The 18,868-nt window shown below is 44.9% G+C and overlaps 1 protein-coding gene across 1 annotated transcript in view; it reads right to left on the reverse strand.

Annotated features, from left to right (window-relative positions):
* The window catches only part of SEMA4G (semaphorin 4G), a 352,161-nt gene that overhangs the window by 249,276 nt on the left and 84,017 nt on the right, over positions 1-18,868 (reverse strand). The window contains exon 2 of the mRNA XM_029610258.1: positions 15,151-15,396. Within this exon, the coding sequence (XP_029466118.1) occupies positions 15,151-15,271 (121 nt within the window). The 5' untranslated portion in view covers positions 15,272-15,396. The remainder of the gene's footprint in view (positions 1-15,150; positions 15,397-18,868) is intronic.

Here is an 18,868-nt window from a genome sequence, read left to right on the forward strand (position 1 = left end):
ATAGAAAGACATGGTTTAATGGAGCACAGTCAACAAGGATTTACCCAAGGGAAGTCTTGCCTCACAAATCTGCTTCATTTATTTGAAGGGGTTAATAAACATGTGGATAAAGATGAACCGGTAGATGTAGTGTATTTGGATTTTCAGAAGGTGTTTGACAAAGTCCCTCATGAGAGGCTTCTAAGAAAATTAAAAAGGCATGGGATAGGAGGCGATGTCCTTTCGTGGATTACAAACTGGTTAAAAGACAGGAAACAGAGTAGGATTAAATGGTCAATTTTCTCAGTGGAAAAGGGTAAACAGTGGAGTGCCTCAAGGATCTGTACTTGGACCTGTGCTTTTCAATATATTTATAAATGATCTGGAAAGGAATAAGATGAGTGAGGTTATCAAATTTGCGGATCATACAAAATTATTCAGAGTAGTTAAATCACAAGTGGATTGTGATACATTATAGGAGGACCTTGTGAGACTGGAAGATTGGGCATCCAAATAGCAGATGAAATTTAATGTGGACAAGTGCAAGGTGTTGCATATAGGGAAAAATAATCCTTGCTGTAGTTACACAATGTTAGGTTCTATATTAGGAGCTACCACCCAGGAAAAGATCTAGGCATCATAGTGGATAATGCTTTGAAATCGTCAGCTCAGTGTGCTGCAGCAGTCAAAAAAGTAAACAGAATGTTAGGAATTATTAGGAAGGGAATGGTTAATAAAATGGAAAATGTCATAATGCCTCTGTATCGCTCCATGGTTAGATCACACCTTGAATACTGTGTACAATTCTGGTCGCCGCATCTCAAAAAAGATATAGTTGCGATGGAGAAGGTACAGAGAAGGGCAACTAAAATGATAAAGGTGATGGACAATTTCCCTATGAGGAAATGCTGAAGAGGTTAGGGCTGTTCAGCTTGGAGAAGAGACAGCTGAGGGGGGATATGATAGAGGTCTTTAAAATCATAAGAGGTCTTGAATGAGTAGATGTGAATCGGTTATTTACGCTTTCGGATAATAGGACTAGGGGGCACTCCATGAAGTTAGCAAGTAGCACATTTAAGACTAATCGGAGACAATTATTTTTCACTCAACACAAAATTAAGCTCTGGAATATGTTGCCAGAGGATGTGGTTAGTGCAGTTAGTGTAGCTGGGTTTAAAAAAGGTTTGGATAAGTTCTTGGAGGAGATGTCCATTAACTGCTACTAATCAAGTTGACTTAGGGAATGAATGGCCTCTGCTACTACTGGCATCTGTAGCATGGGATCTTCTTGGTGTTTGGGTATTTGCCAGGTTCTTGTGGTATGGTTTGGCCTCTTTTGAAACCAGGATGCTGGGCTTGATGGACCCTTGATCTGACCCAGCATGGCAATTTCTATGTTCTTCAGACAACTCAAAGAAGGAAGCTGAAGAGGAAAGGCTGTGTGTAATGTGTGTGCTGCCCCAAGCCGGCCCCAGCTTATCATGCCCTACAGTTTGCCCATTAATTACTACACGCCAGGGCTCATACTGTAGCTAGGAAGAAGCAGCATGCTGTTGCGCCCGGTCGCAGACGGCTGTGCCCTCTATTGCTCGCCTTTTTTCTACCTGACAGTTCATTTTGGAAAGATGGCTGCCTCCGCTTCTCCTCACCGTACCCTCCAGCATCCCTGGTCCGGCATGGGTGATTGAGTTCACCATCTTTCTCCAGGAGTCACCTAGGACACACGCGCGTGCGCGCGCAGCCCCATCCTTTATGTGCGTCATGGCAGGAACCTCGGGGGGGGGTCCCCACTGCATGATGTCACTAGCTCTGGTGTTTAATCTCCGCTCATGATTCCTTCTATGAGTTAGCAAGGAATCCTCCATGCTGATCTCTCCACGTTACTAGACGCTTCCGCTCTGTGTACTCTTGCTCCAGGATGACTTAGGTACCCACTCCACGGGGACCTTGCCTCACTCCTCCTTACCCTCCGGGGTTACCTCCTACCAACTAGAGCGCCTAATGTACCCGCTCCTTGGGGGCCTTGTTTGTCCGGGACCTCTGCTCCTTGGGGGTTCCTTTCTACTACAACTACCAGCATCAGAGTGAGTACTGTCGCTCCAGTTCTGTCTTTGCTTTGTCTCATCTCTCTCTTATTTTTATTTAATTATTTATTGAGTTTTATATACCGTCGTTCGGTTTCGCCATCACAACGGTTTACAAAGTTTCGATGATTAATAGAGTTTCCAAAAGGTTTAACATAGAAAGTATCATTTTATAAATTTAGTTTTTGGTTAATCTTTACGTTTCGGTTCTTTGTTATAATATTCTCTTGCCTTGCGTCTACCAGCTTTGCTAGTGTTAATAGGATGGGAGTGGTGTTTTTAAGTTATTGGGTGAGTTGATATGCTTTGGTGAACATCCATGTTTTTAGTTCTTTTTTAAAAGTTTTTAAGTTTTCTTGTGTTCTTAGTTCAATTGGGAGGGAGTTCCAGAGTTTAGGGCTTCCTAGAGAAATTGCTCTCTTTTGAGTTGAGGTGAGTTGTTTAGAATGAGCAGGTGGAATCTTTAATAGTCCTTTATTTGCTGATCTGAGGTTTCTGTTTGGAGCATGCAATTTTATGGATGAACTTAGCCAGTTTGTTTGTTCTTCATATATTATTTTGTGTAGTATGGATAGTATTTTGTATTCTATCCTAAATTTTATTGGGAGCCAGTGCAGTGATATCAGTGTTGGAGTAATGTGATCATGTTTTTTAGATCCAGTTAGTATTCTTGTTGCTGCGTTTTGTACGATTTGGAGTGGTCGTATGATGTTGAGAGGTAAGTTGAATAGGAGGGAGTTGCAGTAGTCCAGGGTGGAGAATATGAGTAATTGAAGGACTGATCTGAAGTCATTGTGGGAGAGGAAAGGTTTTAATTGACGAAGTGTTAGGAGTTTATGATATCCGTCTTTGATTTTAGTTGTGATGTGGTTCTTGAAGGAAAGTTCCTTGTCAAGTATGACTCCTAGATTGCGGGCATTATTGACTGGAGAGATAACCACTTTTTGGTTCATCAGGTTGAGTGGTGGTAGTTGAGGAGTGTTGTTCTTTCTGTCTAATATGATTATTTCAGTCTTATCGAAGTTAAGGATGAGTTTCATGTTGGTTAGTATTTGCTTTATTCCGTTTAGAGTAAATGGCTGGGGTTTTTTTTTCTTCATAGATCCTCGGCCTACCCCGCACCGCGGACCACTACCAGATCTATTGGTTTCTCCATCTAAGCTTGGGTTCTCGGCCTACCCTGCTTTGCGGACCACTACCACACCCATCTCCCCTCTTGGGACCTTGGTCAGACTGTGGAACTGCTGTTTCCGCCCTGCAACCTACAGTCGGAACTTTGCCATCTGGTTCCTCATCTCCTGGCTGGAATCATCACCCGTTCCTCGGGTCACCATCCACGTTGCAGTACAATAAAGCTAATTCTCCGTGTCCATCTCTGCCTAGAGCTAGCCTAGCGCTGCAAGTCCCCACAGGGCCTCGCCCTGTGGGAGGTGCCATCTCTTATAGCGACCAAGGACCCACGCTTCAATGTCCAAAACACAACACATGCATGGAGAACCATATTCTCAGAAAGCTACCACTGGTGTCTCTTGTTGGTGCGAGGTGCTGAGAGCAGAGCCCAGGTGCTGGCCTGGACCCCAGCATCGGACAGTGGTGGCATTTCCTGACCAGGTCTGACGGCACACCAGAGTGCCATGGCACGCCGGTGGGGAAACACTGGCCTAAGCCTCTGCTGACCTGAGCTGGATTTGAACCAAGAACCTAGAGGGGAAATGCTTTGTAGTGCTGTAACGATTCCCAGGCCGCATGCAGGTACGTTATTTCTCTTTTCAAACATTACCGTGTTTTTGATAGACCTATTATAGAGAAACTAAAATTAAAAGTCATTAATTCTCTATTAAAAAAAAAAACAAAAAAAACCATAGGTGCTGAATTTTCGAGACAGCTTACTGCACACCTACCTTTATGGAAAAAAAAAAAAAGGTTTCAGACTGAAGACCTGTGAGCTACATTAGACAGAGCTCACGTAAGGGCATTTCTACTGGCAATTTGACACAATAAGAATTCACTACATCAAGGGACAAAGATGAGACTGCAGCCTGGATTCCTGTCTTTGTTTCTAATGGACACATCTGACACATGCGCCAGACCTTCCTCCTCCCCTCTCTGCCACCCCCACCCCACCCCCTGAACCCTTACCGGGGCAGGGGGGGGAGACAGAGAGGGGAGGAGGAAGGTCTGGCGTCACTGCCCAGGAAGAGCATGGAGAGGCGGAAGAGTATTAAATAAAACAGGTTCATTCAGGAGCTCCAGGCCTGCACACCACATGGCTTCACGCAGACACGCCGAAGCAGGCCGCCCATGGCAGCTGCCAGTATCACTCCCCTCCCTCCCCCCCCTCAAAAGCCTGGAGCTGGCATTTACATGCAGGCCGATTCATTAATCTGCGCGGGAGAGCCGGCGCTCCAAGGCGAGCGCCGGCTCTCCCAACGCGCACCCAGGCCACTCTCCTGGGCAGGCGATTCAGTATGCAAATGAGGGCGCGCGCTAATAAGGAGGCAGCGGCTGTCAGCGGGTTTGACAGCCGACGCTTAATTTTACCGGCGTCGGTTGTCAAACCCGCTGACAGCCACGGGTTCGGAACACGGACGCCGGCAAAATTGAGCATCCGTCATCCAACCCGTGAGCTGTGGGCTAATTTTTTTTTTTTGGGGGCCTCCGACTTAATATCGCTATGATATTAAGTCGGAGGGTGTGCAGAAAAGCAGTTTTTTTCTGCTTTTCTGTACACTTTCCCGGTTGCCGGCAGGAGTTAATTTCTGACAGTAAAATGTGCGGCTTGGCTGCACATTTTACTTTCTGTATTGAGCGGGACTAACTAATAGGCTCATCAACGTGCATTTGCATGTTGAGAGTGCTATTAGTTTTGGGGGCTTGGACGCGCGTTTTCCACGCGCTATTACTACCCCTTACTGTATAAGGGGTAATAATAGCACGTCAAAAACACGCGTCCAAACGGGGGTTAACGGTGCGCTCGGCCTGAGCGCACCGTACTGAATCGGCCTGATGGTAAGCTGAATTAAGCAACAGAAAGGCCATCCCAGGACGTGTCCAGGAATTTCGATAAGACTGACTTGTGTTACAGTTTGCCAGCGTGTTACAGTGCTAATAAAAGCACCGAGAAAGCACCTGTGTAAAAACATCCCAGATGTAAAATCCGCATCAAACTACACATCATAATCGAAAATTAAATGCTGGATGATTAAAATGATATTTAACTACGTTACATCCAATTTATGCTTCTCCTCTGCGTCTAGAAATGTAGCACGAATTGTCCAGAGTCTCCCAGTAGCATGGTGAAAGTCGTCCTCCCTTCTACCTTATTAGCAAACACAAAAGCTGTTCAGCGTACGAAGAGGACAGACAGATTTGGGTCGCCGTGATGCAACAAGCCACCACTTTAAATCTGCATCTAGCCGAGTGAAATGGCAGGGCAGTTTTACCAACCAGTAAAATATGGGTGAAGGTACCTGAATTAGAGCACACAGAACAGCTACAGGCCCAAATGACCTTGTAGGGGGGGGGAGGAGGCTTTTGAAGGTCACATACTTTTATTTCCGTTATTAAAAATCGCAACCTGGGTCCTCAAACTTACCAACCTCAATGACCGCAAGCAGGTCTAGGATGCTTCTCAGGATACCCACAATGAATATTTATTTGGGTTGGTTTTTTTAGCCCAGTTTATTTGCATAATTTTGCTTACCCTAAAAAGCAGACTTGTTTGTGACCCTTCAGGACCGGGAAAGGATATTGAAAGCCAGGGGCAGGTGGCCGGTTACACATCGCCAAAGCACAGTTAGTGCACCTTACTCCGGGGGGGGCGCAGGTAACCTAAAGCGGAGAGGATGCCACTCACCCCCCCCCCCCCCACCCGAGGAGGCTTCCATGACGGATGGTGCACTTTTCTTAAACAAAGGGGCTTCCAGGAAAAGGTTAAAAGGCGCTGGCACTCTGCCGCAAGGGACTGGTGGGGGGGAAAACCTGCCCGACCTGCAGAACACACCCCGTCACTTATTATTTGCCAGGGAAACTGAAACCTCGTACAGGCCTTTGCCTGGGGTTCAGGTTCAATTAAACCGCACCGCCTTGTGGAACCTGATATGGGGATGGAGGAGGCGAGCACGAAGCGTTGCCCTTTCCCAAACATGGAACGAAAGGGCGAGCTTCTGAAACCCGGAAGACGCTGCTTCCCGCTCTTCTCAGCTCCTGGTTCACTCTTCCACCCCCCCCCCCCCCACGATTATATGTTTTGGTCTCCTAAGGATGTGCCGGAGGGGGAGGGGCTCTCAAGCCTGAGGAGAAGGAAGCCTGCTGCAGAGAGAGGCGCGGAGCCGGTGAGAGCTCCTCCGGAAGAACGCGCAATCGGGGCTCCTCAAACGTCCAACCTCAAGGGCCGCAAGCAGCTCTAGGATGCTTTTCAGGATGGGTTTTGTTTTGTTTTTTAAGCCCAGTTAATTTTGCTTACCCTAAAAAGCAGACTTGTTTGCGACCCTTGAGGACCAGGAAAGGAAACTGTCAGCCAGGGCCAGGCGGCTGGCAGTAACTTCCTACACATCTCCAACGCACAGTTAGTGCACCTTACTCCGGGGGGGGGGGAGCTAAGAGTGGTCAGCACTAAAAAAAAATAAAATAAAATAAAATAGTCACGTAATTCAGAGCTTGGAAGATAGGTGGCTTTAACGCCCCGTCACCCCTGCACGGGGAACCCTTCAACCCAGGATGAAGGTCTGCTCTGAGGAAATAATTTCTAAAACGGACGCTTGCTTTATCAGCACAGCCCTGGAGAGGCAGAGAAAGTGCTGCCCCGGCAGCTGGGGACAGTGCGGCTGCAGCGAGGCCGGTTCAAACATGCACACTGCCAGCCTCCTTTAGAAATATTATTCCATGGACTCTTACGATTTTATTTATTTTTTTTTTGCCGAACTAACGAATAAGACAACAAAGGAAGGATTTCATAGGAAGAGAGCACATGGACCTGTTTTCCCCACGAATTCTGTCTGTCATCTGCTGGTAGGGGAGAAAGCCCCGGCTCTCTGGGCTGGTCGGGTGGACGATAAGGACAGCTGCGCAAGAGACCTAAGCAAGGTAACCAACAGCAGCAGCATCACTCCAATCAACCCAGGCTAAATTCAATAATTTATTGGACATAACTCACCGATGATGACAGCTCATGGTTTATTCATGCTAAACATGGTTAGTGCACAAAAATCCTGTTACCTAAACATAAACCACGGCTTGTATGCATTAAACTTCATTTAAGCATGCTGTTTACTTTTAGGTTTACAGGCTTTTTTTTTTTTAACTCCTGATGCGTTTGCATATTAATATCTCATTGAATCATGTGTTGACTTATTTTTTTTTCAGTAAGCATATTAAGAAAATGTTCACGAAATACAGCACGCACTTTTTTACTTCTATTTTATTACATTCGGCCCTGTATTTGTTATGCTTCCTGCAGTTCCATGCAAAGCTTTCAGCAAATTGTTTTCCTGAGTGGTTAATGCACACAGAACATGACAGGAGCATGACCACGGTTTATGCACATAGAAACTGTGTCCCTAAACGCCAGAGGCAAAAAACACACTGCACTAAGGACACAACTTTTACCCTCCAGAACTGCACACACAAAATACGATTTAGGACAAGAGCATAGGCTCCTAAAAGTTGCGTATAGAAAACATGAGGAAAGAGCATAAAATTTGTTCTCGTAGGTTGCATGCAGAAATCATGTTTTAGACGCACAAATCCTACACTCATGGACGCCAACACCACAAACTCCAGTTCAGCCCCAGAAATTTGACTCCACCTCTGACCAGGAGTTACATGTCCAGCATCAAGAAAACATGAGTTAAGCCTACGCACCTCTCTGCATTGGGAGGTCATAGCTAAGGCTTTGCTCAACACAGGATTTGCAAGGAGCAACACAAAGTTGGGTGCACATTTTTACTCGGGTCTGCGTGCACGCATTTTGTGTGCAAATCTCCTTGCTACATCAAGATTAGAGTTCTAGCACAAAAAATAAATGTGCGGAAAGCCGCACGCTGAAACATGCGCCTAGCCTAGCACAAATTACGGCATCTTGGCCCCAGAGTATTAGCACTAGCACTATCCCAGTGGGGATGCAGTATAAATGGAATCACTATGATCTGGAAGGGTGACAGCGGGGATGGGGAACAATTTCATACCTGAGAAGGAAATATACCTGATTACACATTATTTAGAAAGGACTGTATTCAAAAAGAAAGAAGTCTGCCTTTATATCTGGCCTGAATCACATCCCATCCTTAGAAAGCCTCAGCCTCTAATGTCCTTTCTAGAAGGTAAGAATACAATAGGACACAAATAGTTTGTGTACTCTGTAAATTATCCCACATTATTTATTTAAAATATTTATAGTCTGCCTATAATAATAAAATCATGCTAGGTAGATTACATATTCAACATAAAACAATCTTAAGAAACACTAAACACGATACAAAGTTATAAGACCACATTTTTTAACAAATATCAGATTCTCTAGCAAACAGGAGAAGCTTCTCTAAATAAAAATGCCTTAAGCATTTTCCAAAAAAATTTCCGATCATGAAGATTGAAGGGTGGTCAATGTAATGCTGGTTTTTAAAAAGGATTCCAGGGGTGATCCTGGAAACTACAGACCAGTGAGCCTGATGTCAAGTGACAGGAAAAATGGTTAAACCTATTCTGAAGAACAAAATTACTAAACATATAGATAGACATAGTTTAAAAGACAAGGGGACATTAAATGAAATTATTAGGTGATATGCCGGAGGATGTGAAAAGAGCTGTTAGTATAGCTGGGTTTAAAAAAGGTTTAAACAATTTCCTGGAAGAAGAGTCCCATAAACCACTATTAAGATGGACTTGGGGAAATCCACTGCTTATCCCTGAGATAGGCAGCTTGGAATCTATCAACCTTTTGGGATCCTGTCGGGTACCTGTGACCTGGATTGGCCACTGTTGGAAACAGGATACTGGGCTTGATGGTCTTTTGGTCTGACCCAATATGGCAGGCAAATCTTATGTTCTTATCTTCACCTCATCAGTTCTCCTTTGGCTTGTGAGGCCATTTTCACATGCCAGTTTTCTTCAATTCATAATTAATGAGCTGCTTTGCATAATATTACAACGCAGCAACTCATGACTTCTAACATTGATTAAAATTCCCCACGTAGTGGGGTATTCATGAAATGTTTACTACCTGCGAACATACAATATTTCACAAAGAGCTTTCCTACCCTGAAAACCAAATAGCGTTATGTACTCTAAAATTTATGTGCTCTGAATTATTATTTTGCATGTTTGCAAAACAATACATGCTTTAGGTCAACAACCTCAAAATATTGCTAAAGAGAGAAAAAACACACCACAGACATACTGGGAACCAGAACAAACCAGATATCCTTAATGAGATTTTTTTTTTGTTTTGCTTCAGCATTTATGAAGGAAAGGTCACTCGAGTGACATAACTCAAGAACAGGACCAGCCCCAGACATAAGGCAAAATTAGGTTTGCATAATCCAGGATCAGGTAAAGGAGGAGCTGGACTGTGTGAAAGTTAATAAGGCAGCAGATGAATTACACCAAAGAAATGCGTAAAGCAGCTGGATAGCTGCTGTGCTTAATATTCCAGGAATCAGTTGAATGGGTACATGTAATCCCCATGTCCAGAAAAAAGGAATCGAATGTCAATTCTAAGGAAATTTATAGAAGTCGTTATCAATAAGAGGAGATGCCTGGTCCACGCAGAGGGGACACAAATCAGCCGGCACTCAGAAAGAGTGGGACCTACCAGACCACTTTTGTATTGCTTTTCAGTAGCAGGATCAGAAGATTTTTCCAGATGCTGAATAATCTTTACTTAGTGTACCTAGAGTTTACAGAAAAAATACAACAAACAAACAAACCCCAAATCCTTTGGATACGGCATCCCCATGAAAAGCTGATTTTCAAATCAAAGAAGATGGGATTTAGCGAGATCCTTCGTGAGAAGGCAAGGAACTGACTAAAGAGAGTGCTCGGGCAGCTCATAACTCCAGTCGGAATAATGCGGTCAGGGCTTAATTTGTGGGGGAACGGACTGGAACGGAGCTCCGCCACCTCTTTTCAGACCTAAGAGTCAGAGCAGCAAGGGGGGGTGGGGTGTTCTGCTCCAGTCCCCTCTCCTCCGGGCAGCCTGCAGGGACGAAGAAGGGGAGAGAGGGATGAGCCTGGATCAGACAGAAGCCAGGACTGCCACTCCGCTCCCTGATCCAACCCTTCCTCTCGTGCTCTACGGGAAAGAGAGGGGCGTCACCCTGGAGCAGACGCTGCAGAGCAAAGAAAAGACGCAAGAACGTGGCTGAACTGGCGCGTGAGGAGGTGTGGCGAAGGGAGGGAGGGAGGGGAGAATGCGGTGTGCTCCCTTCGTTCCATCCCAGCTGATTCTGGCTCAGTGAGGAGGCCTTTTTTCCTTACTGGCCAAGGAGGGGGAGAGGAAAGGAATTCCTGGAGAGGGAATTTTCCAGGGAGAGGGAATTAGTGACTATCTGAGAGGGGCAGCTCGAGGACCGCCAGGGATTGGAGTGAGATTTGGGGTTCTAGGATTACTTAGGGGGGGGGGAGGAGGAGGGAATGAGGCCCACCGGAGGAATCATGCAAGGGTGGGGAGCTGGAGATGAAGGGTCAGGATCACCAGGGCAGAGAGGAGGCGGACAGGATAGAAAGGAAGGGCAGGAGTGGGCGAAGGCTGGCTCGGGGTGGAGCACTGGCGGGAGCTGGGAATGGAGGAACGCTGGAGGAAGGAGGAGGAAGAGGAGGGCAGAGTGTGTGTGTTCGTACATGCAGTATGTGTGTGAGAGAGAGAGTGTGTGTGTTTAAGTGAGGGATAGAGTTCATCCCTGGCACAATTCTAGCCCTATTCCCTCCCTTTCCCCTCTCCTACAGTCCCACTTCATAGTCCCACTTCCTTTTGCTTACAGATTAAGCCCTGAAGGTGGTAAGGGAGGTCCTAGGGAGACTGATGTTTGCCAGAACATAAAATTGACTGCAGGGCTGAGGGATGTTTAGCAGTGGAACAGAGGCCCTACTGGCAAACTGGAACAGAATTAGCAGACCCCGTGTAATCAGAACAAAAGTAGGCAGAAGAAAAGGTCAATACAATTAGGTTATTGACAGGACATTACTTTCTAGCATTAACTAGAAAAAAGAACTGGGTATATCAGTTGATAACAGAGAGAGCGTGTGTGCAAGTAAAGAGACGGCAGCTGATGAATGCTGATGTGGATTTGCAAGAAGTGTGGAAGCAGGGGACATAAAAAAGGTCACTCTTCTACTGGCACAAAGCCTTGCAATAGAGGACTCGGTTTAAAGCCGTTAGGGATGTGTGCAGAGAGTCCAGACGTCGGCCGGAGAAATGCAGAAAGGAGGTGTGAACTGGATATTCTTGTACACCCAGGTAGAAACGACTTTGCAAATGAGCCACCAAAGATTCAAAAGCAGTTCGTGGAGGTGGGGGGGGCGAGGTGTTCGACAGGCAGCCGAATCCCTGGACCTTCTCAGAAGTGCTACCTGCCTACAACAGGGGTGCAGAAGGAATGGTCCTCACGAGGACTTCAGTTCATGGTGGAAAGACTGGCGCAGGCAAGGTGGTTTGGGGATGCACCTGGGAGGCTTAAGGAGCTCTACAAACGGGAGAGTCTGCATCCATCCAAGAAGGGTACTACAGTCCTTATCTGATATGTCATGTCCTACTTGGGTAAAGTGGAAGACACATCAGCAAAAACAGTTCATGCAAACAAAGTCAACCTTAAAGAGATAAAACCCCCAAATACATTAGGAAATAAAACAGAGAAAACAGCAATCGAGGGGAGAGAGAACTGAAAAAGAGGTTAATGTGAAAGAAAAGGAAACAGAGAGGGATGCAGGGCATTGGAGAGTCGTAAATAGGAATACTCAAAGTCTACTTAATAAAGAGGCCAATGTATTAAACTGTGTTAATAACTTCCGCATTAACACAAATAAACAATGCTCTTAATGGGAGTAAACAAGCTTGCATTAGTGTTAATGCAAAATCTATGCTGAAACATAGAAATGATGGCAGAAAAGGACCGATGGTTCATCCAGTCTGCCCAGCAAGATTCCCATGGTGGTACTTGCCATGCCGTGCAGATTACCCGCATGTATCAGTCAGTTTTGCTTGATGTGCTTTGCTTATGGTGTTGCCCCTCCCAGATAGTCACTAATTCCCTCTCCCTGTGTTCTTTTTCTTAATGTCTGAGCATCAGTACCCCAGACTGTAAAAACGTCATGGCTCATGTTGGTTGTCCCTGAATCCAAATTTCTCTTTCCTTTCAGCCTCACACCCCTCCTTCGAAGCAGAGAGCAATGTTGCAGTTGCATCAAAAGCATCAAGGCTTATTGGTTAAGGGTAGTAATCCCATGCTTCTATTAAGGGCAGTAACCGCTGCACCTTGCTGGTTACCCCCCATGCTCATCAGTTCCACAAACCGTACAAGTTGGGGCCCTCAATGGTTGCTGTCTAAATCCAATTCCCCTTCTCCCCTGCCGTTGAAGCAGAGAGCAATGTTGGAGTTGCATCAAAAGTGTCAAGGTTTATTTCATTAAGAGTAGTAACCGCCGCACCAGCAAGTTACCCCCATGCACGCTTTCTTCAGGACTTCCTTTAGGACTTGGCCATAGAAGCAGTCCTGTGCTTTTCCCTTATGTCCACATAACAGTATCCCAGACCATAGAAGTTGGGGGCCCTCGGGTACCATCTGAATCTAATTCCTTTTATCCCCCTGCCTTTTAAGCAGGGAACAATATTGCAGTTCCATTAAAAGCATCAAAGCATATAGGATGATACACAAAGAGGAAGTCCTGCTTGCAGGTAAATTCAATCTGCTGATGTGAACTGGAACAAGGAATGAAGAAGTCCTGGATTTCCTACAAGGGCCCTTGTTCTGGTGACAAGGGAAAGAACAGAGCCAAGGGGTGGCCATGTTGGATCACCTTCAGAGTAAAAGAAAATTTGGGGTCTAGTGTGTGATTCAGTATTTAACTCGGACCTGAACTGAAACAAATCATACTGAGACTAGAGTCCTGGACTTCAGCGGGGGCAGACATCAAGAAGATGAGAGAGCATTGAGGAGGACCCATCAGGAATCTGACAGTTAAGGAATACGGAGAACTTTTGGTCAGGAATAAAATGGATCAATGAGAAGGTAACAAGTTTGCATAAGGCAGATTAACAAACACAAAAAAAAGGAGAATGAGACTGATATAGCTTTCTAAGGAGGTGGCAGAATTGGTAAAAACAAAGAGATTAACATTCTAGAAATGAAATAAAATCACACAGGCAGAGAAAGAAAGGCATAATTATCAGCAGAAACAAAGGGAGGCAGTGAGGGATGGTTAGATGAACAGAGGACAAAATTGCCCAGTCAGTAAGAGGAGATAAAACCTTTGTTAGCTATTTTAAAGAGACAAAAAAAATTTCTCCATTTAATGATGTCAAAGCTCCATCTTCTCAAAATGGATTCATTCCACCTTTTAACTTCCTTCACAACAGGTTCACTGTTTTCTCCCCTTATTCTTCTTGTATTATTTTCTGTGAACATTTAAACTCATCTCTTGTCCACAAGGTATCATCAGATCTGATCAACAAATTCCGCAATGACTTATTTTTTTGGATAGCAAATATTGGTACATCTTTAAATAATGGGTCCCTTTCCAAAATGTGACAATGTTGTTGTAATTATTTTCTTGATCTTTGCTACATTATTAGAAAAAGCTATGGCACACACTACCCTATCTAAGTCCGTTTTATTACCTGTGATCAATACATTTTCACGATTCGCATATAATGCCCTTTTATAGGCCTTACGGACTACCTGTGTGGCATATCCTCTCTCTAAGAACTTCATCTTCATATCCTGAGCTTGTACCTTATATTCCTCAACTGTAGAACACAGTCTTCTTAACTTCAAAAACTGCTCTTTATCTGCTGTCATCTACTACTAAAACAGCAAAAAGGCTTTGCATGCTGTCCTCAGCTGGGATTGTTTTCTTAAGAAGAGAGATAATTGAGGAGAGATTTAATCACATCACAGGAATATACCAACGGAACATAAAACAATTGTTTTGGGTTGACAAAAACGCTATTTAGGGCACATAATCCTGACTCCAGCAGAACAAAACGAAGTGCTGATGACCGTCATGCGTAAGACTCCTACTGTCTCCTGTTATTTCTATTGAAGCAGACAGAATACCACAGCAGCAGTAACCACAAAGTGAAGGGAGAGCCACACACGGGTAAAGTGAAAAAATAACAAGGTTGAAAGGCCTGGCGTGACCACAACACACGGTTTTACAACTGCGCAATCGTAAAAAGCTGAGCTCGAGGCAACCAGTGGGAATAACTTTCAAGTTACTAGAAAATCATAACTGGACACTGCAGCACAGTATCGAGACAGATTGTCTGCAAACCATGCACCAAATTCTGTGCTGCACATTCTCCCAGTGCTGAAATTAAACCGTAGGGAGGACATGGGACAGAAACTGCAGGAAGCCATTTACGCCCAGAAGAATGATCTCACAGCAAGAGATAATCAAATAAGTTTATATGAAAAACACACTGCAGGGCCCAAAATCCACTTGTCTTACTTTCTGTATTACACCCACAGCTCATCAACATGTAGTTAAAAACAAAAATTATAGCCAAGCAGAGGACATTACTGCAGACGTACGAACCATTCCTACCACACGGCCAGGTGTAATTTTCTAATTTATGGCAACAGGAATGCAGCGGGAGCCTAAGAGAGTTTCCGATGCATGCTCTCTGGCTTCGCGAACAAACGTGCTCTTTACAACTGCTACCTTACTACAATCCTGTCATTATCCATCCGCACACACAGAAGCATTTGTTTCTTGCATTAACATCTAGTGTTTATCTGAATGACTATAATTTGAATATTACAGGCGATAGGGTTTTGCATCAAAGAAAGCTCCTCGACTGATGGAGCTGAAGTGGTTTATAATTATACAGGAAGCAGTAAAAGAAAAAGATATACATGTGTATCCCTTTTACCATTGTAAGTGATAGTTGTCCTTGGAGTTGCATCCAAATCCGTGGCTGGTCTTCTAGAAGAATATCCCATTATCGATACGGAGAAGAGCGCCAGCAGGTAACCGAGCAAGTGTGTCTTCATCTTGCTGCCGGGTTCCGAAGCACGCGTTGGGAGACCGCTTCTGGAGACGGGACGCCGCGGAGAGGCCACACCTCCTCCCACGATGCTTCTGGACAATATCTCACGCTAGACTAACCATCACCATTCTGAAATGCAAAATTAGAACAGAGAAATTGGGTTTTTTTGTTTTAGAGAAGGAACAGTTATTGCTTTGAAGGCACTTTGGAAGGTTTTCTCGCTGATACAAACAAAATGTAGAAAAGAACAAAGAACCATGGAGCTGACGGGCAGACATGTGCTACCAGTTTTTTGGGGGGTTTTTTGTCTTACTGGTCCTATGCCACTCGGTGAAACTTTATCGTACAATGGCTTGAGCAAGGAGCTCCTCCCTCCAGCCCAGCTGACCGTACACGCCTGACCGTGTACAATATTGATTAGCAATTCAGGCCTTGTTACTCAGTGTGTGAATGGCAGCGAAAACGCAAAACAGTGCTACTAGGTGGATGTCTCATAAAATAGCAACCTTACCCGTCATTTGCACTAATATCTATCCTGTTTGCACTTTATTCCTACAAATCCCTTCTTTTTTTCCTACTAATGTATTTTATTTCATATATTTCCACAGCTTTTTATAACGAAAAGTATGTCCCTGTTACTATACTTACACACTGCTAGGCAGGGGGATTACACCGGTATGTTTGTTGCTTAATTTTTTTATCTCCTCTCCGAAGTCCACTCTGAGCTATGTGTGTGCCCACCGTGATGCCGTTCATATTACATTCAGACTGTGTGTGTGCACCTTGAGCCCGGTCATGTTACATTCAGACTGTGTCTGTGCCCACCGTGATGCCGTTCATGTGTTCATGTTACATTCAGACTGTGTGTGTGTGCTCACCATGAGGCCATTCATATTACATTCATGCTGTGTGCGTGTGTATGTCCCCTCCCTGAGCCTGTTCATGTTACATTCAGACTGTGTGTATGTGTGTGTGTGTGTGTGTGTCATAAGAACATAAGAAATTGCCATGCTGGGTCAGACCAAGGGTCCATCAAGCCCAGCATCCTGTTTCCAACAGAGGCCAAACCAGGCCACAAGAACCTGGTAATTACCCAAACACTAAGAAGATCCCATGCTACTGATGCAATTAATAGCAGTGGCTATTCCCTAAGTCAACTTGATTAATAGCAGTTACTGGACTTCTCCTCCAAGAACTTATCCAAACCTTTTTTGAACCCAGCTACACTAACTGCACTAACCACATCCTCTGGCAACAAATTCCAGAGCTTTATTGTGCGTTGAGTGAAAAAGAATTTTCTTCGATTAGTGTTAAATGTGCTACTTGATAACTTCATGGAATGCCCCCTAGTCCTTCTATTATTCGAAAGTGTAAATAACCGATTCACATCTACTCGTTCAAGACCTCTCATGATCTTAAAGACCTCTATCATATCCCCCCTCAGCCGTCTTTTCTCCAAGCTGAACATGTGCATGTCCACCCCAGCCCATTCGTGTTACATTCAGACTCTGTGTGTGTGTGTCCACCTTGAGCCCGTTCATGATACATTCAGATGTGTGTGTGTGTGTCACCACCTTGAGCCTGTTCATATCACATTCAGACTATGTGTGTGTATGTGTGTGTTCACTGTGAGCATGTTCATGTTACTTTCAGACTGTGTGTGTGTGTGTGTGTGTGTGTGTGTGTGTTTGCGTCCCCACCCTTAGCCCATTCATGTTACATTCAGAGTTGTGTGTGTGTGTGTGTGTGTGCACTGTGAGCCCATTCATATTACATTCAGACTGTCTATGTGTGTGTGTGTCCACCTTGAGCCCGTTCATGTTACATTCAGACTGTGTGTGTGTGTGTCCCCACCCTTAGCCCGTTCATGTTACATTCAAAGTTCTGTGTGTATGTGTGTGTGTGCACTGTGAGCCCGTTCATGTTACATTCAGGCTGTCTATGTGTGTGTCCACCCTGAGACCATTCATGTAACAGTCAGACTGTGTGTGTGTGTGTCCACCTTGAGCCCGTTCATGATACATTCAGATGTGTTTGTGTGTGTCCCCCACCTTGAGCCTGTTCATATCACATTCAGACTATGTGTGTGTGTATGTGTGTGTTCACTGTGAGCATGTTCATGTTACATTCAGACTGTGTGTGTGTGTGTGTGTGTGTGTGTGTGTGCGTCTCCACCCTTAGCCCATTCATGTTACATTCAGAGTTCTGTGTGTGTGTGTGTGTATGTGTGTGCACTGTGAGCCCATTCATGTTACATTCAGGCTGTCTATGTGTGTGTGTGTGTCTACCCTGAGACCGTTCATGTAACATTCAGACTATGTGTGTGTGTGTGTCCACCTTGAGCCTGTTCATGTCACATTCAGACTAGGTGTGTGTGTATGTGTGTGTGTGTCCCCACCCTTAGCCCGTTCATGTTACATTCAGAGTTATGTGTGTGTGTGTGTGTGTGTGTGTGCACTGTGAGCCCATTCATGTTATATTCAGACTGTGTGTATGTATGTGTGTGTCCCCACCCTTAGCCCGTTCATGTTACATTCGGACTGTGTGTGTGTGTGTGTGTTTGTGTGTCCCCACCCTTAGCCCATTCATGTTACATTCGGACTGTGTGTGTGTGTGTGTGTGCGCACTGTGAGCCCATTCATGTTACATTCAGGCTGTCTATGTGTGTGTGTGTCCACTGTGAGCATGTTCATATTACATTCAGACTTGTGTGTATCCCCACCCTGAGCCTGTTCATGTTTACATTCAGACTTTTGTGTGTGTGTGTGTGTGTGTGTGTGTGTGTGTGTGTGTGTGCGCACTGTGAGCCCATTCATGTTACATTCAGGCTGTCTATGTGTGTGTGTGTCCACCTTGAGCCTGTTCATGTCACATTCAGACTATGTGTGTGTGTGTGCGTGTCCACTGTGAGCATGTTCATATTACATTCAGACTTGTGTGTATCCGGAGCAGCACAACCGCAGTTGCCATTTATAGGATTCGGATTGCTGACAGGTTCGTCGCCAAGCAAGAGAAATAAAATACAACAATTTTAAACTACAATTCTTCCTTCTCAGGAATTAAACAGAAATCATAACAATTCTATTTGCTTTAAGTACTGTAACTAAGCAGTCTAAAAGCCTTCTTGGCTCCTGCTCCTGCTTTAAGGTCTCATCCAGAGTAAGGACTTAGGTGGAGAAACATGTCAGCATGTGCAGTGCCGCTGCGCAGACAGAGAACGCTTTACAACAGGCGAGCATTAGCGTTACTACTTATTCAATCCTGCAAATGAGAGATAGAGAGAACATTTTTTTCCAGAAAGCGTTCGTTGATCCCTGCCCTGTGCTGGCAAAATTCACCCATGCATTATATAAATTGGAAGATCCTCTGCCATAAAAAGCTGTGGTTTGCCATTCTTTTTATATCATTAATAACGGATGCATTGAATCCTGGAAGCTGAAGCCCTAGAAAGATGTGCAGTTATACCTTCATTAAATGTTCCTCCTTCCCACCCTGAGTGCCAGCAGCCAAGGCACAGAAGTCGTCATGGCCAGCAGCCTGACACACAGACGTGACTGAACACTTTGGGTCAACCCAAATCAAACACCATTAGCATTGATGG

This window comes from Rhinatrema bivittatum, chromosome 7, assembly GCF_901001135.1.
Source record: "Rhinatrema bivittatum chromosome 7, aRhiBiv1.1, whole genome shotgun sequence".
Lineage (NCBI taxonomy): Eukaryota > Metazoa > Chordata > Amphibia > Gymnophiona > Rhinatrematidae > Rhinatrema > Rhinatrema bivittatum.